Source organism: Elephas maximus, chromosome 1, assembly GCF_024166365.1.
Source record: "Elephas maximus indicus isolate mEleMax1 chromosome 1, mEleMax1 primary haplotype, whole genome shotgun sequence".
In the NCBI taxonomy this organism is placed as follows: Eukaryota; Metazoa; Chordata; class Mammalia; order Proboscidea; family Elephantidae; genus Elephas; species Elephas maximus.
Window position 1 is genome coordinate 86,943,956 of NC_064819.1, and position 22,391 is coordinate 86,966,346.

At 36.3% G+C, this 22,391-nt stretch overlaps 1 protein-coding gene and 1 pseudogene across 1 annotated transcript; both read right to left on the reverse strand.

The window, feature by feature from the left end:
- Positions 1-866: 866 nt before the first annotated feature.
- Positions 867-1,838, reverse strand: LOC126063217 (olfactory receptor 2W1-like). Its single transcript, XM_049861443.1, has one exon. The coding sequence runs from the start codon at positions 1,836-1,838 to the stop codon at positions 867-869; it is 972 nt and encodes a 323-aa protein (XP_049717400.1).
- An 8,107-nt stretch (positions 1,839-9,945) lies between these two features.
- On the reverse strand, positions 9,946-10,892 carry LOC126063265 (olfactory receptor 2W1-like; annotated as a pseudogene).
- Between the last annotated feature and the right edge of the window lie 11,499 nt (positions 10,893-22,391).

Below are 22,391 nucleotides of genomic sequence, written 5' to 3' on the forward strand. Positions count from 1 at the left end.
TTCCATTTAATCTAGAAAATTAGGTCGTTGGCATGCAATTGTCCATGGTCTTCTCTTATCCTCTTAATTTCTGTAAGGCCAGTTGCAATGTTCCCACTTTCGTTTCTGATGTTATATATTTGTATCCTCTCTCTTTTTTTCTTTGTCAGTGTAACTAAAAGATTTGTCTAATTTATTAATCTTTTAAAAAAACAGCTTCTGATTTTACTGATTCTCTCAATTGGTTTTCCGTTCTCGATTTCATTTACCTTTGCTTTGATCTTTGTTTTCTCCTTCCTTCTGTTGCTGCTGTGAAAAAGAGTTTGGTGTTTCCTCAAAAAGTTAAACATCAAATTACCGTAGGATCCAGCAATTCCACTCCTAGGTATAAACCCAAAAGAATTGAAAGCAGAAATGCACAGAGATACTTATACGCCAATGTTCATTGTAGCACTATTCACAAAGTCTTTACCAGTGACATTGAGCACCATCTGTGGCTCTATATTTGTGGTATATGTATTCCTGAAAATGGGCGAAGTAAAGCTGTTATACCTTAAAACATGTGCTATAAGAACAGATTTTCACCTAATTGAATGTATGACAATGATACTTAGTTAGCATAATGAAAGGAAAGTGTTAGAATTAAATTGATCAACTTCAATATAACTGGGGTAAAAGCCAATGCACCAACGAAAGTTATTTTTAATGTTGGCACCACAGTTAGCAATTTAATTTTAAATATGGGTTTTTGTACGCATGTTGGCATGTATTAATTATCCAATAAATACACTGAATTTTACTGTATTTTTTTTCTGAGTATTTTCCCTCGCTTATGTGAACATTACAAAATAAGTGGTTTACACTTAAAGGTTGGAAAGGGCCAATTTTCACATTGGAATTTGCTGGAAAAAACAGTGTCCTCTTGTGTCCATGAAATGTTTTTCTTTTCCAATCAGCCTTTTCATGGCCCCCTTGAACTCTTTATCCCTTAGTGTGTAGATCAATGGGTTCAAGCTGGGGGTAACAATGGAATAAAAGATACTGAGAAGTTTGCCCTCATCCTGATTTGGACTGTTTCCTGGTTGTATGTACATGTAGATTAGAGTCCCATAGAAGATGGATACCACAATGAGATGGGAGGAACAAGTCCCAAATGCTTTTTGTCTCCCTGTTGCAGATTGGATCTTGAGTACAGTTACAGCAATGAAGCCATACGAGACCAGAATGAGAAGAAGAGGAACAAGAACCATAAGAAGGCATACAACAAATGTGGTTACCTCTATGGCTGTGGTGTCCACACATGCAATCTTCACCATGGCAGATATTTCACAAAAAAAGTGGTCTAGGTTGTGGTTTCCACATCGAGGAAGACTCATGGCATAGGGGGAAAGGATCATGCAACCAGTAACACTAACTAACCAGGCCATGGCCACCAAGCCATGGCAGAGCTGTGAGTTCATTATGGTCATGTAGTGCAGAGGCTTGAAGACAGCGTTGAACCTGTCGTAAGACATTACAGCTAGAAGGATACATTCAACGATGCAGAGTGTGACATCGCTGAAAAGTTGAAAGGCACAACCACCAAAGGTTATTCTCTTGTCTTTACCCCACATATTGACCAACATCTGTGGGACTATATTTGTGCTGTAACAGAGATCCGAGATGGCCAAATTTCTAAGGAAGAAATACATGGGAGTTTGGAGATGGTCATCCAGGAAAGACAGCAGGATGATGGCCATATTTCCCATCAAGGCAATGGTGTAGAAGAAAAAGACAACCCCAGAGATGATCATCTCCAGTCGAGGGTGCCCTGTGAATCCAAGAAGTATAAATCCATTGAAGTAGCTCTCATTGATCATTCTTTTTCTTTTTTAAAATAGCCATTCTGAAGATGGAATAATCAACATGTTGGAAGGCACAGTGAGTATAGTTACAAGCTTCATTGCCAGACGAAAGTCAAGTATTGCATTCAAGGTGTAGATATTTCTTTTTTTAACTACCAAACATATATAAACATTTTTTTCATCATCTAGATAATGTTAAAAACTTTAAACTGTGGTAGTAAAAGTTACAGATTATAGGATAGTTTTTTGAATATCAAATGAAAAGTCCAAAGTATGTTATAATGAAAAGAATGGTTGCTAAAATCTGGAAATCTGTATCAATCACTGTAGTATGTAAAAGGAAACTCTGTTAAATTTAATATCATTAAATGTCTTCTAATGTCTGGCTCTTTCCTGGAACAATTTCCTCCAATAACATAGCAGTTGTGCATGCTTAAGGATGCAGAATTCAAATCAATAACTTCTCATTTGATCTTTTTTATTATAATTATTTTTTTATCATTCTACTAAGGAGCAAAGCCCCATTAATATTGAATAAAGCAAAGGGAATAACTTCCAATACTGTCTGACCCTAAAAGTTTTCTGGAGTTATTTTGAAATATACAGATGCCGTGACCTCTCTTGAAAAGCTCTATTTTATTGACTGATTTATTGATTATTTGATTGGGTGGAAGATTGGCATGAGTAATCATTTTTATTATCCTAAACGCAACAGAAAGGACTGCAGTTTTGACCTGCACCTTTCACTGCACTGTGGTATAAACTTGCCATACCAAAAACCAAACCCGTTGCCTCTTGCCATGAAGTCAACTGACTCATAGCGACCCTTTAGGATGGAGTAGAACTGCCCAGTAATGTTTCCAAGGCTGTAATTTTTACGGGAGCAGGTTGCCACTTCTTTTTCCTGACGTGGGTTCCATTGCCTTTCGGTTAGCAGCCCAGCACTTAACCACTGCACAACCAGGACTGTTTCATTTGCCAAAGAATTTAAAAAATATGTATTTGCACCTTGGAGACAGGATATCCTAGAATGAGGGGAAACATAGTAGTATCACTTAAATCAACATCATTCTGTACTTTGTCACTTTATTCAAGCTAGGACCAAAACTTATACCCATGTTTTTTTTTTTTTTTCTTTTCCTCCAGGGCTGTTTTCTTCACCAATGTGCACAGATAACTTTCCAACCTCTTTCAGAAATGCATTTCTCATCTAGTTATCTATTTATGACAACGAGTTCAAAAGTCTTAAGTACAGTTGTGGGTGAAGAAACTGGATGAAATGTGATATTCTTCCCTTCTTAATATTAGGGGCCAGGATGTTGTGGAGGGTTGTTCTTTGTGATAAAGACTGTTTAGCAGCATCCAGGGTCTCTACCAATAGCCAGTATCTAGTACTAGGTGCCCATAACTCCCTTTCCCAGTTGTGACAACCAAAAATCTTTGTGAAAATTGCCAGATATTCTCTGTGGAACAAAATTCCCCTGAGAACCACTGCCTTAATCTATAAAGAATTTAGGCCCAACTCCAGCTTTGTTCTTATAGCTTCTTATCTGAAATTCTCAAATTATCCCCTTTTTACCTCAGTCTTCTCTACATCACCCCCATCTTTTACTCCTTCTTTTCAGATCCAGAAATGCATCCTTTTATTAAAAATATTATTTTGTCATGGACTGAATTATGTCTCCCAAAAAGCGTGTGTATCATTTTGGCTGGGCCATGATTCTCAGTATTCTGTGGTTGTCCTCCATTTTGTGATTGCAATTTTATGTTAAAGAGGATTAGGGTGGGATTGTAACACCCTTAACAGATGATACCCAGATCCAATGTAAAGGGAGTTTCCCTGGTGTGTGGCCTGCACAGCTCCAGAGATAAAAGGAAAGAGATGCTAGCAGAGAGGAGGGATGTCATGCCACCAGGAGCACAACACATCCTTTGAACCTGGGGTCCCTGCACCTGAAAAGCTCCTCGATCAGGGGAAGACTAATGAGAAGGACCTTCCTCCAGAGCTGACAGAGAAAGAAAGCCTTCCCCTGGAGCTGATGCCCTGAATTTGAACTTGTAGCCTACTAGACTTTGAGAAAATAAATTTCTCTTTGTTAAAGCCATCCACTTGTGGTATTTCTGTTCTAGCAGCACCAGATGACTGAGACATTATCTGTTTTCCTCTATACTGTTCATTCTATCATTTACAGTCTCTTAAGGTCCTGTTCTCCATAAATTTATCCCTTTCTTAATTTTAAACTGAGATTCTACTACTCATTCACATCTTTCCCTCGGTCTATAAAACTACTTAATTCTAATAACGTTTCAGTAAAAATGTTAAGCCTCTTCAAGAAATGTTATTTTCCTACTTGTATCCCTAGTGACTAATTCCAGACTTAGGCATAGAGAAGGTTGCCAGTAAATATTTGTCATTTTAAAAGTGAATCTGTGATCCTCACCTGTCCCCTTTATTAAACTCTGAAAGAGAAATTTCTCCCTTAAACACAACTTAGATCACATCTGCAAAAATACAATATGACTTCTCTCACATACATTATTTAAAAAATATTACCTCAAAGACAAAGGTGGCAATAACTTCTTAAACCAATAATCTCTTCTCAGTTGTCTTAACTACTTGAGCTTATATGTGCCATATGGCAACACTGACCAATATCTTATTTTTGAAAGAATTTTCTTCTCTTTCAAAGCAGTATCATGAACCTCCATTAGAACTTCTTTTGAGTTCACTTCTCTTCTTCACTTTCCTTTACTCTGCCATTCATTTCTTTACCATTCATTTCACCCCTCCCCCCTACCCATCTCCAAATTTCTCTAATCAGATATCTGCTTTACTCTTTGTTTCATTGATTACCTTCATTTTGTGGCTTGAGTTACTAGCTTTGGACAGATAGCTGCCATCTATCTTTACTAATTTCACTTTCCTACTCTATTACCAGATGCACTATTTTACCAGCATACTCAACATCAACACATAGGTTTAAGTCCTAGTTTCACATAAGCACGTAGGTTTACAACTCATTTCACACGTTATAGTTCAGCATTGAATCCATGAGTTTTATTCCTCCAACATATCTACTGTTTCTTTCACTGTGATAGACATTTATTTTGTTAGATGTACACTAAAGTACCTGTTGTTCTTAGTTGCCGTTGAGTCAGTTCCAATTTAGGACAACTCAATGTGTTGGAGAGCAGAACTGCTTCATAGAGTTTTCTTCATTATAATCTTAACAGAAGAAGATCTCCAGGCCTTTTCTTCCCCAGTACTACTGGGTGAGTTCGAATTGCCAACCTTTAGGTTAGCTGTCAAGTACAAACTGTTTGCACCACCCAGGGACCTTCTCAAGATTCTAGTAGTCTCTTAATAAACATTTCTTAAAACAGACCATGGGGGTGAATAATTAGTCATGAACTCATGTGTAAAGAGGCATGGTCATTTGAATTTATAGCATCTTTAAAGCAAAAGATATTAACATACTGATTAGCTGATGTCCTATATACCATTGTAGCCAGAAAAATTGGTATGAAAGCTAGAAAGCTTTATGCAAATCACTGCATAAACAAGCCCCTAACAAATATTATCAAAGACAACCTAATTTCTCCCCACTTACCCTAATTCAGCTGAGTAAATTTTCAGTGCTAATGATTCAGCCAAGAACAATCCTGAAGATGAAAGGATATTTATTTTCTAAAATAAGAGATTGTTATTCTTCATTATGTCTGAACCATGCAGCAATTTTCCTAGACTACTCCCACTTCTGCCCACTTGTCACAGTGAACCTTCCTGCCTGTCCAAAGAGGTTCTTCTGATTCTCACCTCTCCCAGTTCAGAGGCCCAGATAATAATGCTCCTGTCTCCCTCCTTGAAGAATTCAAGGAGACGCAGCTGTGATGTGAATCATAACTAAGTAGTTTTCCCTTAAGAGCAATGATGAAATTTCTGAGCAATGATAAAATACTGGGGAACTCTGAGTATCTCAAAACCAATTAGTATATCTTGATGATTACCCAGAAATACAGAAACAAGCAAAGCAAAACAAAAAATTCTCCTCGAAAGTAAGCTATCAGTTTCCACAGTTAGCTGCTTCATTTAACTTTGAATAGCCATTACTGTTACCCTTATTATAAATGATGCTAATATGAATGAAAATAATTATGATGATTTTAATTATTTTGTGCTTTATTAGCCATAACACTTTTTTTATATACATAATATCTCATTGATTCTTAAATATTTTTGGTAGATGGTATTCCTTTTTCATCTGGATGAAAACTGAGTGTCATAGGAATTATGGGCCAAGCCCAGTGCGAACAAGTAATAAACAGTACAGATGAAACACATGAGTCTTTATCTTCTAACTCCATTCCTTATTTTTTAATTGAACCTATCGTCTTTTTTTATCATCTTATTAATGATCTGAAGTCTTGAAAGACATTTTATTGACAAAGTTATTTAGAATTTCTGCATAGAGCAGCATATTTGGCAGTGAATGCTCCTAGCAGCAATCTCCCAAATAGATCAGAGGAGAAGAAAATGCCATGGATAAAAAAAAAAAGTAACACAGAAATACCAGTGGTAATTTGATAGTTTTAGAATCAGAGTATAGAATTTAGAAAAGTTGCCTCTTCTATTCACAAAATCCTATACAATATAATCCGATAAAACTACACTGCCATTTAATAGACACTATTTTTCTAAAAAATGTCCACTAGTTTCTTTTGCTGGAGAGGTTACTCTATAGGGACATTAGAACCTCAGGCCTGAAGTGATCTTAAAGAACAATCATCAGTGAGATATAAAAATTCCAGTGTTCTTATGGTTGAATAAAAGAGCTTCTTTTCCCAGTCTTCTCTCAGAAATAAATGCAAAATTAATGAGAACAAAAAGCAAAATAATCTAAGATACATTTGAAAACCAGAATTGACAAAAATTAATTCCTGAAAGTAGTGAAGATCAAAGAGGGGAGCTTGAGATGTGTATGTCTATCACTACTGAACTCAAAAATAACAGAAAAAGACCTCTTTGGTGTATAAAGTCAACTGGCTCTTATTACAGCAACAGGAATAGGGAATGAAGGCTGCCAATGTAAATTTTCTTGGATCTCTGTATGGTATCTAGGAAAGCAGAACTAGGAATTATGGCAGTCTGCTGCTGAAAGAGTGGACAGGAGACTTTTCCTTACAGGTGACTTACAGCAGAAAAGTTCAGTTGGTTGGGCTGAAGTAAAGGCCAAAATAACCCCCATACACATTTAACCTGGGTCACAAGCAATATTTTTGCTAACCTAGAACAAGGACTTGCCTCCTCTCCAACAGGAGTCTTCTACAAATAGTTGATCTAGGAAAAAAAAAAAAAAAAAAAGAAAAGAAATTCGTTGACTACAAATAATGAAAACTGAACCAGACTTTAAAAAAATTTTTTTTTGTTGTTTTTAATACTGTTGTGGTTGCTCTTAGGCACCATTGAGTCAGTTACAAATCATTGCAACCCTATGCAGAATAGAAAGAAACACTTCTAGGTCCTGTGTCATCCTTACAATTATTGCTTTGCTTGAGCTGACTGTTGTAGCCACCGTGCCAATCCATCTTTTTTTTCTTTTAAATAATTTTTGTTGTGCTTTAAGTGAAAGTTTACAAATCAAGTCAGCCTGTCACATATAAACTTATATACACCTTACTACATACTCCCATTTACTCTCCCCTTAATGAGTCAGCCCTCTCCCTCCTTCCAGTCTCTCCTTTCGTGACCATTTTGCCAGTTTCTAACCCTCTCTACCCTCCTATCTCCCCTCCAGACAGGAGATGCCAACACAGTCTCAAGTGTCCACCTGATACAAGTAGCTCACTCTTCTTCAGCATCTCCCTCCAGCCCATTGTCCAGTCCCTTCCATGTCTGAAGAGTTGTCTTTGGGAATGGTTCCTGTCCTGGGCCAACAGAAGGTTTGGGGACCATGACTGCTGGGATTCTTCTAGTCTCAGGCAGACCATTAAGTCTGGTCTTTTTACGAGAATTTGGGGTCTGCATCTCACTGTTCTCCTGCTCCCTCAGGGGTTCTCTGTTGTGCTCCCTGGCAGGGCACTCATCAGTTGTGGCTGTGCACCGTCTAGTTCTTCTGGTCTCAGGATGATGTAAGTCTCTAGATCATGTGGCCCTTTCTATCTCTTGGGCTCATAGTTATCATGTGACCTCGGTGTTCTTCATTCTCCTTTGATCCAGGTTGGTTGAGACCAATTGATGCATCTTAGATGGCTGCTTGTTAGCATTTAAGACCCCAGATGCCACACTTCAAAGTGGGATGCAGAATGTTTTCTTAATAGAATTTATTTTGCCAATTGACTTAGAAGTCCCCTTAAGCCATAGTTCCCAAACCCCCACCCTTGCTCCGCTGAACCAGACTTTTATGATATAAAGATCTACTACTATAGGGTTGCTGTGGGTTGGAAACAACTCGATGGCACTTAACAGCAATTGAAAATATAAAGAGCCCTAGTACAGGGTCGCTATGAGTTGTAATCAACTTAGCAGCAACGTTTTTGTTTTTGTTTTGTGGCACAATGGTTAAGTGCTTTGCTGCTAACCCACAAGCTTAGCAGCTCCATGGAAAAAGGACCTGGGGACCTGCTGTCATAAAGATTTCAGCCTAGGAAACGCTATGAGGAAGTTCTACCATGCATATAGGGTGGCTATGAGTTGGAATTGACTCAGAAGCACAAGATAACAACAACTGGAAATACGCAAAACTCTGAAAGATAAAACCAAGAAAGTAATAGGAAAATAAATGGTAGATGAGGAACATTCATCACAAAACTATTGCCACACAGGAAGCAAACATACTGTCATTTATTTTTAAAAGGTCAACATTAAAAAGGTGACTGACACAATGAAACTAGACATAAAGCATAAATCTGAAAATACATGGCAAAACAGTAAGTGAGTATGAACCATGAGCTGGTAGAACTCAGGCTATAAAGAGGAGGAAAAATTAAAAACTGAAGAAATAAAAATTAAAGTTATAGAAACAAAAGGAGAATAAACACGGTTGAAATATTGGAAGAAGTAGAATAGTTAAAATTGAGAAAAAATAAGTAAGGTATAAAATAAAATAGTGAAAGGTGTTTTAGAAAATATGAAAGAAGACATAAATCTACAGACTGAAAATTTTTCACTTTGTTTCAGGTTAAAAAAAAGTACACAAAGTGGTTAAAACATTAGTAATGTTACTGGACTTCAAAGATAATCAGCTGGTCAATTGGACAAAATGACAATATGTAAAGATAAAAGTCAGGCTGGTTCCAGACTTCTCTGCAACAATGATGACAACTATATAGTAAGACGTGTGAGCTAATAATTTTATACCCCGAAATACCCTAACTGAAGCAAAAAGGGGGCAATAGCAGCAACAACAATACAGCAGAAGTAGTAAGAATAACATCAGCAAGATAATGGAATGTAAAATTAATCTACAGAAATCCATGTACTTCGTATATATAAACGATAACCTTAAAGACGGTTCTGGAACTTGATATAAAAAGGTTTTCTTTTTGTGATCACAAGAATCGTGTTCCTCTTTGAGTAGTTATCTGAGACAGAGGAAGATACCCTAGGAAAAAAGTTCCATGCCTCGGAATCATTGTTAAGATGATTGATAATTGGAACCCTTGGTGTTCTTGGTTAATAACTGGTTTTTCTGCTGCTGTCTTCAAGCTGGAGATATCCCTTTGTGGACATATTGCTAGGATTGGGTAGGGCAAAGGTGTTGTATCTTAAAATAGAGTGCTTTAAGAACAGCTTTTTGCCTCATTGAATTTATGACAATGACAGAAAGAACAACGAAAGTAGAAGATTAGAGTTAAATTGATCATTTTTAATATTATTTGGGAAACAGATGTGTATAATCCAAAAGAATCAGTGTAAGTTATTTTTAATGTTGGCACTCCATTTGTAATTTCATGTCAAACATGGGTTTTGTACACATGTTAAAAAATGTTAGCATGTATTAATTATTCAATAAATGCATTGAATTTTATTTTATTTTTATTGTATTTTCTCTGATTATATTCTTTTGCTTAGGTGATGATTACAAAATAAGTTTTCAAGTTGGAAATTGCTGAGAAAAAAACATCAGTGTGGTGTTGTGTCCATGAAATGCTTTTCTTTTCCAATCAGCCTTTTCATGGCCCTCTTGAACTCTTTATCCCTTAGTGTGTAGATCAATGGGTTCAAGCTGGGGGTAACAATGGAATAAAAGATACTGAGAAGTTTGCCCTCATCCTGATTTGGACTGTTTCCTGGTTGTATGTACATGTAGATTAGAGTCCCATAGAAGATGGATACCACAATGAGATGGGAGGAACAAGTCCCAAATGCTTTTTGTCTCCCTGTTACAGATTTGATCTTGAGTACAGCTACAGCAATGAAGCCATATGAGACCAGAATGAGAAGAAGAGGAACAAGAACTATAATGAGGCACATGGAAAATGTGGTTACCTCCATGGCTGTGGTGTCCACACATGCAATCTTAATCATTGCAGACATTTCACAAAAAAAGTGGTCTAGGTCGTGGTTTCCACATTGCGGAAGGCTCATGCCATAGGGGGAAGGATCATGCAGTTAATAACACCAACTAACCAGGCCATGGCCACCAATCCCTGGCAAAGCTGTGAGTTCATTATAGCCATATAGTGCAGAGGCTTGCAGACAGCATTGAACCTGTCATAAGACATTACAGCTAGAAGAATGCATTCAACTGAGCACAGTACCATATCAGTGAAAAGTTGAAAGGCACAACCACCAAAGGTTATTCTCTTGTTTTTACCCCAGATATTGACCAACATCTGTGGGACTATGTTTGTGGTGTAACAGAGATCTAAGGCTGCCAAATTTCTAAGGAAGAAATACATGGGAGTTTGGAGATGGTCATCCAGGAAAGACAGCAGGATGATGGCCATATTTCCCATCAAGGCAATGGTGTAGAAGAAAAAGACAACCCCAGAGATAAGCATCTCCATCTGAGGGTGCCCTGTGAATCCAAGGAGTATAAATCCATTGAAGTAGCTCTTGTTGATCATTCTTTTTTTTTCTTGCCTTAATAGCAATTCTGAGGATGGAAAAATTAACATATTAGAATGCACAGTGCGTACATTCACAAACCTTAATGCCAGACTAAAATCAAGCACTGCATTCAAGGTATGGGTATCATTTTTTACTATCTAATATATAAACATTTTTAGTGGTCTATATAACATACAAAATTCAAGCTATGATAGCAAGAATGGTAGATTATTGGATAGCTTTTCAAATAGCAAATGAAATCTTCAAATGTTGGTTATAACAGAAGGAATGATTGCTAAAACCTAGAAATCTGTATCAATCACAAGATTATATAAAAAAGAACTTTGTAAAATCTAATGTCATTAAGTGTCTTCTAACATGACTGGTTCTTTCCTGGAAGAATTTTCTCTGCATGCCAAAGAATGCAGAATTGAAACCAATAACTTCTCATTCGATCCTTTTTACTATAATTATTTTTGTGCAGCATTCCACTAAAAAGCAAAGTCACATTAATATTGAATAAAATAAAGGGAACAACTTCCAATACTGACTGATCATAAAATTTTCCTGGAGTTATTTTCATACATAGAAATTTCTGTGACCTCTCTTGAAAAATTCTCTTTTATTTATTTATTGGTTGATTGCATGGGAGATAGAAGTGAGTAACCATTCTTATTATCTTACATGCCACAGGAAGGTAGAGAGCACGTTTGATTTGCTCCTCTCATCATGTTATGGTATACATTTGCCATGCTTTAAAAATAGGTATTTACAACCTTGGAGACAAGGTGTCTTAGAATGAGGGAAAACAGAAAATCAACATCATTCTCTACTTTGTAACTCAATCTTAGCTAGCACCAACATTTACACCAAGAATTTTCTCCTGGGCCCATTCCCTTCACCATAGTGCTAATCTCTTTGTTGAGATAATTTCCCAGCCGATTTATCAGAAATACTTCTCCCTTCTATGTGTATTTGTGATGATAATGAACTCAGAAGTCTTAAATACAATGATGAATAAAGAAACTGGGTGGCATTTGACATATTTCCTTCTCAACACTGAAGGTTAGTTGAAGAGTATAAGGTGTCTGTAACAAAAATATCTTGCCTCTGGGTTCATAAGTGGAGCCTAGGTTTAATACCCACCGCCCTGCTGGTTTCTTTTTCTCCCAATTCAGGATTTTTCAACCTTGGTAGTATTGACATTTAAACCAGATAATTTTTGTTGTGGAGGGCTTTCTGTATATTATATGATGTTTAACACCATCTCTGGTATCTACCAGTAGGCAATACCCTTTAACACCTCTCCCCACTTGTGACAGCCAAAATGTTTCCAGAAATTCACAAATGTCTCCTATGGGGCAAAATTATCTCAATTAAGAACCACTGCTTAACCTATAAACAACCTAGACCTAACTACAGCTCTCCTCTTATAATTTCTTATCTGAAATTTTTAAATTATCTCCTTTTTAATGCCTATCTTTGCATTTTTTTTCTGAGATCCATGAAAGTATCTCTTTCATTGCAAATATTATTTGACTTCTTCTGTATTGTTAATTTTATCATTTACTGTCTCTTAAAGTCTTATTCTCCATAATTTTATTCCTTCCTTATTTGTACACTGAGGTTGTACTAGTCATTTATATCATTCTCTCAGTCTATAAAACTGTTCAATTCTATAACATCGCAATCAAAGTGCTAAACCTTTGCAAGCTATGTTATTTTCGTGCTTATTTCCTAGTAACTAGTCCCAGGTTTAGGTATAAAGTTGCCAGTATATATTTGTCATTTAAAAGTGCATCTGTATAAAATAGCCACAAGAAAATAAAACTACAGACCAAGTTCCCTAATGAATAGAGTTGCAACAATCCTCAGCAAAATACCAGAAAACCAAATCCAACAGCATATGAAAATAATTATATATCATGGCCAAGTGAGATTCATTCCAGGGATGCTAGGGGTCAACATTAGAAAACAAACCACTGTAAAACACCACATTAAGAGTCCAAAGGAAAAGAATCACATTGTCATATCAATCAATGCAGAAAAGGCATTTGATAAAATCTAACACCATTTTATGATAAAAATACTCAACTAGCTAGGAAAAGAAGAGAAATTCCCCATATGATTAAGGGCATTTACAAAAAACAGACAGCCAACATTATACTCAAGGGAGAAAATTTAAGAGCTTTTCCCTTAAGATCAGAAACAAGACAAGGATGACCACTCTCATGATTACTACTCAAAATTGTAGTGGAAGTTGTAGCTAAAGCAATAAACCAAGAAAAAGAAATAAAAGATAGTCAAATCAGGAAGTAAAAAGTAGAACTATCCATATTTGCAGATGACATGTTCCTGTATGTAAAAAATCCCAATGAAACCACAAGACAGCTTATAGAGCTAATAGAGGAATTAATCAATGTTGCAGAGTACAAGGTCAACACATGAAATCAGTTGAATTTGTATATACCAGCAATGAGCAATTTTGAAATGAAATTAATAACAATTCCATTTAAAATGGCATCTAAAAGAATAAAATATCTAAGAATAAATTTAACCAGAGATGTGAACAACTTATATAATGAAAATTACAAAATGTTACTGAAAGGGATTAAGGAAACCTAAATAAATGGAAAAACATCCCATGCTCATAGATTGGAAGATGTGATATTGTTAATATGTCAATATTACCCTAAGCAATCTATGGATTCAACACAATCCCTACCAAATGTGACCAAAATATGACCTTAAGTATATCGTATCTGAATTCAGAGACCATCTCAAGAGTAGACTTGGCACACTGAACATTAATTACCAGACTAGTTGTGGGATGACATCAAGAAGTGAAGAAAGCAAAAGATCATTAAAGAGACAGAAAAGAAAGAAAAGACTGAAATGGCTGTCAGAAGAGACTCTGAAACTTACTCCCGAATGTAGAGTAGCAAAGCAAAAGGAAGAAATGATGAAGTAAAAGAATTGAACAGGAGATTTCAAAGGGCCCTTCAAGAAGAAAAAGTAATGTATTACAATGAAATGTGCAAAGACCTGGAGTTAGAAAACCAAAAGAGAAGAATATGCTCAGTATTTCTCAGGCTGAAAGAACTGAAGAAAAAATTCAAGACAAAAGTTGCAATACTGAAGGATTCTATGGGCAAAATATCGAGCCAGGCAGGAAGCATCAAAAGAAGATGGAAGAAATACACAGAATCACTGCACCAAAAAAAGAGTTGGTCAATGTTCAATCATTTCAGGAGGTGGCATGTATCAAGAACTGATGGTACTGAAGCAAGAAGTCCAAACTGCACTGAAGGCATTGGCAAAAAACAAGGCTTCAGGAATTGATGAAATACCAAGTGAGATGTTTCAACAAAGGAATGCAGCACTGGAGGTACTCCCTCATCTATGACAGGAAATTTGGATGACAGCTACCTGACCAACCAATTAGAAGAGATCCATATTTATGCCCATTCTGAAGAAAAGTTATCCAACAGAATGCAGAAATTATAAAAAAAAAATCATTATTGTCACACACAAGTAAAATTTTTCTGAAGGTAATTCAAAAATGGTTGCAACAGTACATCGGCAAGAGACTGCCAGAAACTCAAGCTGGATTCAGAAGAGCACATGGAAAAAAAGATATCATTGCTGATGTCAGATGGATCTTGGCTGAAAGTAGAGAATACCAGAAAGGTGTTTACCTGTGTTTTATTGACTGTGCAAAACCATTTGACTGTATGGATAATACAAATTATGTATAGCATTGCAAAGAATAGGAATTCTAGAACAATTAATTGTACTCATGAGGAGCTTGTGCACAGACCAAGAGGCAGTGAATGGAACACGGGGACACTGCATGTTTTACAATCAGGAGAGGTGTACATAGTGGTTGTATTCTTTGACCATACTTAGACAGTCTGTATACTGAACAAATATCCGAGAAGGTGGACTATATGAAGAAGAATGGGGAATCTGGATCGGAGGAAGATTCACTAACCACCTGCAATATGCATATGACACAACCTTGCTTGCTGAAAGTGAAGAAGGCTTGAAGCACTTACTGATGAAGACCAAAGACTACAGCCTTCAGTATTGATTACACCTCAACATAGAGAAAACAAAAATCCTCACAACTGGACCAATAAGCAACATTATGATAAATGAAGAAATGATTGGAGTTGTTAAGGACTTCACTTTACTTGGATTCACAATCAACAGCCATGGAAGTAGAGGTCAAGAAATCAAACAATGTATTGCACTGGGCAAATCTGCTGCAAAAGACCTCTTTAAAGTGGTAAAAAGCAAAGATGTCACTTTGAGGATTAAGGTTTGCCTGACCCAAGCTATGGTGTTTTCAATCGTCTCATATATATGTGAAAGCAGGACAATGAGTAAGGAAGACGGAAGAAGAATTGTGTCTTGTGTCTTTGAATTAGGTGTTGGGGAAGGATATTGACTGTACCATGAACTGCCAGAAGAACAAATAAGTACGTCCTGGCAGAAGTACAGCAGAATGCTCTTTAGAAGCAAGGATGGCAAGACTTCATCTCACATACTTTGGACATGCTATCAGGAGGGACCAGTCCTTGGAGAAGGGCATCATACTTGGTAAAGTAGAAGGTAAGCAAAAAAGAGGAAGACCTTCAGGGAGATGGATTGACACAGTGGCTGTGATGATGGGCTCAACTACAGCAATGGTTGTGAAGATGGTACTGGACTGGGCAGTGTGTGGTTCTGTTGTACATAGGGTTGCTATGAGTTGGAACCTACTCAATGGCACCTAATAGCAACAATAACTCAAAGCAATCCATAGATTCAATGCAATCCCCATCAAAATTCCAATGGCCTTCTTTGAAAAGATTGAAAAATCCAGTTCTCAATGTTATATGAAATTGCAAGGGGTTCCAAACAGCCAAAACAATCTTGAAGAAGAAGAGCAAAGCAGAAGGACTCACACTTACTGATTTTAATGTATACTATAAAGTTACAGTAATCAGGCCAGTCAGGTACTAGTGTGATAATAGACAAATGGAATAGAATTGAAAGTCCATAAATAAACCCATACTTCTATGGTCAAATGATCTTAACATGGATGCTGAGTCCTTACAATGGGAAAAGAAGAGTCTCTTTAAGAAATGGTTTTGGGACAACTGGATCTCCACGTGCAAAATAATGAAGTCGAAATTAAACCTCACACCATATACAAAATTTAATTCAAAGTGAATCCAGGACCTAAATGTAGAAACCAAAACCATAAACTATTAGAAGAAAACATAAGGATATTGGTTTGGGACCTAGTTTTTAACCATGAATTCTTAGTTATGACACCAAAAGAGTGAACAACAGAAGACAATATGTATAACTTGGACTTTATCAAAATTAAAAACTTTTGTTCAACATGAGGCTTTAACAGCAAAGTGAAGAGACAACCTACAAATGTGGAGAAAAAGTTTAGGACCCATATATTGGGTAAGAGTTTAATATCCAGAATGTAAGAAGAACTCTTACAACTTAACAACAAAAAGACAAACAACCCAATCAAAAAAGTGGGCAAAGAATTTGAAGAGACACTTTACCAAAGAATAAATACAGATGACCAGCAAAAATATGAAAAGATGCTCAATTTTATTAGTTATTCCCCCACCCACCCCCAAACAACAACAACAAAAACCTCGTTTGCCATGGAGTAGATTTCAACTCATAGTGACCCTATTCAACCACAGGGAAATACCACTTCACCCCCCACTAAAAAAGCTAATAGTAAAAAAAAAAAAAAAGTGTAAAACAACAAATGTTGGCAAGAATGTGGAGAAATTGGAATCCTCATTCATTGCTGGTAGGAGTGCAAAATTTTATAGTTGCTGTGGAAAACATCCTGGCACTTTCTTCAAAATTTAAATATAGAGCTACCATATAACCAAGCAATTCCACTCTTAATTATATACCCAAGAGTCTTGAAATCAGGGACTTAAACAGACACATGTACACCAGTATTCATTATTCACAATAGCCAAAAGGTGGAAACAATGTAAATGTGCATTAATAGTTAAATGGATTAAAAATATGGCATATGCATAAAACGGAATATTGTTGTTGCTGTTGTTAGGTGCCATTGAGTTGCTTGTGGCTCATAGAGACACTACAGGACAGAGTAGAACTACCTCAGAGGGTTTCCTAGGCCGTAATCTTATGGGAGTTGATTGCCAGGCCTTTTTTCCCCCAAGGAGCCACTGGCGGGTTAGAACCACCCACCTTTCAGGGAGTTCTTAACCATTGCTCCACCAGGGCTTCTTCAATAGAATGTTACTTAATTATAAAGAAAAATGAAATCATGATACATGGTACAACATGAGTGAAACTTGAAACATTATGCCTAGCAAAGTGTGTCAATCAAAAAAGGGCAAATATTATACAATACTGCACTTACATGAAATATCAAGAATAGGCAAATACATAGAGACCAGAGTTTATTAGTGGCTATCAGGGGTAGGAAGAGGAGCAAAGGAGAAATCTGTTAATGGTGATGGAAAATTTGGTAAGGGATTCTAGTAATGGTTGCACAACTTGTTTAATGTAACTGGTGTCACTGAATTGTGCCCGTAGAAAATGTTGAATTGGCAAATGTTCTGTTGTATATCATTTTTACTGTAATTTAAAAAATGAAAAAAAAAAAAAAAGCGGACATGTGATCTTTACCTGTCCCCTTTATTAAACTCTTAAAGAGAAGCTTCTCCCTAAAACACAACTCAAATCACATCTTCAAATATATAACATGGCTTCTCTCACATATACTAATTAAAAAGAAATATCATCACAAAGGAAAAGGTGGCCCTGACTCCTAAAACCAATAACCTATTCTCAATTATCTTAAGTGCTTGAGTTCACCTGTGCCATGAAACAATACTGACCAATATCTCATTCCGGAAATAAATCTACTCTCATCCAAAGCAGTATCATGAACCTTCATTACAACTTCTTTTGAGTTCATTTTTCTCCTTCACCTTTCTCCACTGCACCTTCTCATTCATTTTCCCTTTCCCCTCTATCCAAAGTTCTCTAATCAGAAATCTGCTTTACTCTGTTTCCTTGCTTTCCTTTGTTTTTGTGGCTTCAGTTACGAGCTTTAGATAGATAACCCTGGTGTCTATCTGTACTAGTCCCACTTTCCTACTCTATTTCCAAATACGCAATTTTACTAGTGTGCTTAGCATCAACACATAGGTTTAAATCAGCACTTCACATAAACACATACATTTACAACTTATTTCACACATCATAGTTCAAAACTGAATTCAACAAATTTACTCTTTTTATGTGGTACACATTTATTTCATTAAAAAACATATGTCCCCTAAAGTATCTGTATCTTAATAAGTATTTCTTAAAATAAATCATGGGATAGGTATGTAATCACAAACACATGAGCAAAGAGGAACATCCATTTGCATTTTTAACACCTCCAATACAAAAGATATTAACATACAGATAAGTGGATGTCCTATATGCTATCGTGGCACAGTGATTAAGAGCTTGGCTGCTAAGCAAAACATCAGCAGATCAAATCCACCAGCCACTCCTTGGAATCCATATGGGGCAGTTCTGCTCTGTCCTATAGGATCACTATGATTTGGAATCCATTTGACAGCAGTGGGTTACATGCCACTGAAGGAAGAGACATTGGTATAAAAGCCAGAAAGCTGTATGTAAATCACTGCATAAACAAACTTCTTATAATATTACTAAAGACAACCTAATTTCTCCCCACTTACCCTAATTCAGCTAAGTAAACTTTTCAGTGCTGATGATACAGCCAAGACCAATTCTGAAGATAAAATTAATTTTATTGTCTAAAGTAAAAGAGATGAATATTCTTCATTATGTCTAAACCAAACAGCAAAGTCCCTAGACTGCTGCCACTTCTGCCCACTTGTCACAGGGAGTCTTTGTACCTGTGAAAGGAGGCTCTTTTGCCTCTCACCTCTCCCAGTTCAGAGGTCCAAATAATCACTTTCTTGTCTCCCTCCTCCTGTGTAAAAGAATTCAACAAGGATGCACATCTGTTATGTGATCATAAGTGGTTTTTCCTTGAGAGTAATGATGAAATTTTTGAGAAATAATGAAATACTTGGGGACTCTGTGTACCTTGTAAGCAATTAGTGTGTATAGATAATTGCCCAGAAACCCAGAAACCAAACAAAGCAAAGCAAAACAGAATATTCCCCCTGAAAATAAGTTATCAGTCTTCACAGTCAATTGCTTTCTATTAGAGATTAAAATAATCATTACTATTACTGTTATTATAAAAGATGCAAAAATGCATAAAAGAACTTATAATGGTTTTAGTTGGTATGTGCTTCACTAGTCACAATACATTCTTGTATACAATGTTTTATTGATTTTTAAACCATTTTTGATAGAAGTTTTCTTTATATGGTTGAAAATTCAGTGTCATAGAAGTCATGGGAGAAGTCCAGTGTAAAAAAAAAATAAATAAATACTACTGTAAAAATGATGTGGCAGCAGCATCTGACCTCCTCTAACTTCACAAGGAGGAAGGAGAATTAAGATCAACAGCCCAAGGCTGATTCCTGTGAGGCAGAGGTCAGACTTACCCCCTCTCTCCAACATTTTACCAATTCTGACACTAGCTGTCCCTCCCATGGCACTCTCTACTTCTCTGCTGGGTTTGATAATTCATTGCAATGGCCACACGGAACTCACAGACAGCACTCACAGTTGTGGAGTTTATTAGGGAAGCCACAGTTTACAATTCAGGATCAGATATGACTCAGGAAACAGTTCTCAGATCAGGACAACTTCTTCTCACCTTCTGCTGCTGAGCCTTGCTTGAGACCCTCTTTGGCAAGAGTTACAACTCTTAGTTCCAAGGACCAGCAAGCCCCACCACAGCTGTCTGGTGCCAGTCTCCCGGTTCCTGCCATCTTGTGCTACTATTGCCCTTGCTACTGCTGCACTGCTGTGTCTCCTTGTCTTCCATATTACAGCTTCTCTCTCTCTTTGTGTCTCTCTTTAAGCCTAGCAGAATAGCAAAACTGACTAATCCACTAGTTAGGGTTCCACACATTTTTTTTACATGATCCTACCCCCACAAGATGCCATAAACCTTACTAGCATTATTAGCAAGCTGTCCAATTCCCTTGGTGGGCCACAACACCTCATTTGCATAGTCCCACCCAATCATTTGGTGGGAGTTACAAGACCATGGCGAGAAAGACCACCTAAAAGCCATCCATTGCCCCACAACTACAGATGAACCATACATTCTACATCTTCTAACTCAATGCCTTGTTTTTTTAATTGAACATACCTTCTTATTAGTGATTTAAAGTTTTGAAAGACATTTTGCTGACAAAGATATTTATGATTTCAGCATTACTCATTGCCATCAAGTGAATTCCAACTCATAGAGATCCTATATGGCAGAGTAGAACTGCCCCATAGAGTTTCTAAGGAGCGGCTAGTGGATTCAAACTGCTGGCCTTTTGGTTAGCAGGCAAGTGCTTAACCACCACACCACCACAACTCCATGATTTCAGCATAGAGCAGCATATTTGGCAGTGTGTATCCCTAGTAGCAATTTACCAAATGAATCAGAGGAGAAAGAAATGTAATGCGTATAAAAGCAACAGAAACACCAGTGGTAATGTTTTGATAGACCTGAGAAACAGTGTAGAATTTATAAATATTGCCTTTTGCCTCCATTCATAAAATACTATACAGTGTAACCTAATATAACTACCACTGCTATTTAATAAGCTTTTTTTTTTTTAATTGACTAGCCTTCTGTGCTGGAGATATTATCTTACAGTAACATATAAACATTAGCTCTGTAATGATCTCACAGGAAAATCAGCAATGGGAGAAAAAAATTCCAAAGTCATTACGGCTGCATAAAATGACGATTTTTTTTTTACCTTCTTTCAAAAACAAACTGAAAATTAATAAATAGAACAAAAGCAAAATAATCTAAGATACCTCCACAAACCAGAACACCAACTAATGATTTCTGAAAGTAGTAAGGGTAAACGGGGCCTTAAGACAGAGTACATCCATCACTGCTGGACTCAAAAATAACAGAAAAAGCCCATTTCTCCTAAACAAATGGCTAGGTCTGCAGTATAAAGCAATATATTATACTTAATATGATATGATATGATTATATATTAATATATATTACACATATTAATATACTCATTGTAATTATATTAGGATAATATATTACTATAGCATGCATATTAACACATTGATTACAATTATAGTAGTTGTGTATTAATTAATATATAATATTAATATATTGTCTCCTGTTACAGCAACCTGAATCCTGAATGAAGGCTGGGAATATAAATCTTCTTGGATCTCTGTGTGGCATCTAGGAAAAGCAGAACTAGGAATCACAGAGGTAAAGTGCTTGTTGAAAAAGTGGAGAGTACAGAGACTTTATTATAGCAGGCCTAGAGCAGAAAAGCTGAGTTGATTGAAGAAAACTGAAGGCCAAAACAGCTGTCTCATACACATTTAAGCTGGGTCATAAACAATATTTTTACTGGCCTGGAACAAAGACTTGCCTCTTTCCAATGTGTATCTCCTACAAAAAGTTAATCTAGGAAAACAAAAACTAAATTGATTTATAATGAATAATCAGGAGAGAACCAGGCTTTAATAATGATTTAAAAAGTCTGTAATTGGGAATGTACAAAATTCTAAAAGAAGGAACCAACAAAGTAATAGGAAAATAGATGGCAGATGAGAATACTTACTACAAAATTGTTGCCATGCAGGAGTTAAGGATTATGACTAAACATAATGTCATTACTTTTAAAAAAGGAAGCCTTAAAAACATTACTGACTGTATGAAACTAGAACATTATAAAGCCATAAATACAAAAAGTCAGAAAATATATGGTAAAATAGCAATTGGGAATAAAGCATGAGCTGGTATAACTCAGCCCAGAAACAGAAGGAAAAATTAAGAACAGAAGAAATAAAAATAAAAATTATAGTCACAGAAGGGAGAATAGACAGGTGAAATCATGGAAGGAATAAAGAAGTAAGGATTGTTAAAACTGAGAAAAAGAAACAACCAAGGAAGTATAGAATCAAAAAATAGTAAAAGGTACAATGTGCCTCACAAGATATGAACAAAGGTATGGATCAACACTGAAAAATGCTTACTTTGTTTCAGGTTAGAAAAAAATTAACACAGAGTGGGAAAAGATCTATTAAAATTACTGGACTTTAAAGATAAAAAAAATCAATTGGTCAGTTGAACAAAATGATCTTATTTAAACGTAAAAGTCAAGCCAGTTCCAGACTTCTCTGCAACAACATTCATGAGTACTTAAATGAAGATACATGAGCTAATAATTTTATTCCCCAAAGTACTCTCATTTAAACTCAAAGACAATAGCAGCATCAACAACACAGCATAAATAATAAGAAAATAAGCAAGATATTGGATGTAAAATTGATCTACAGAAATCCATGGGCTTCACATACAC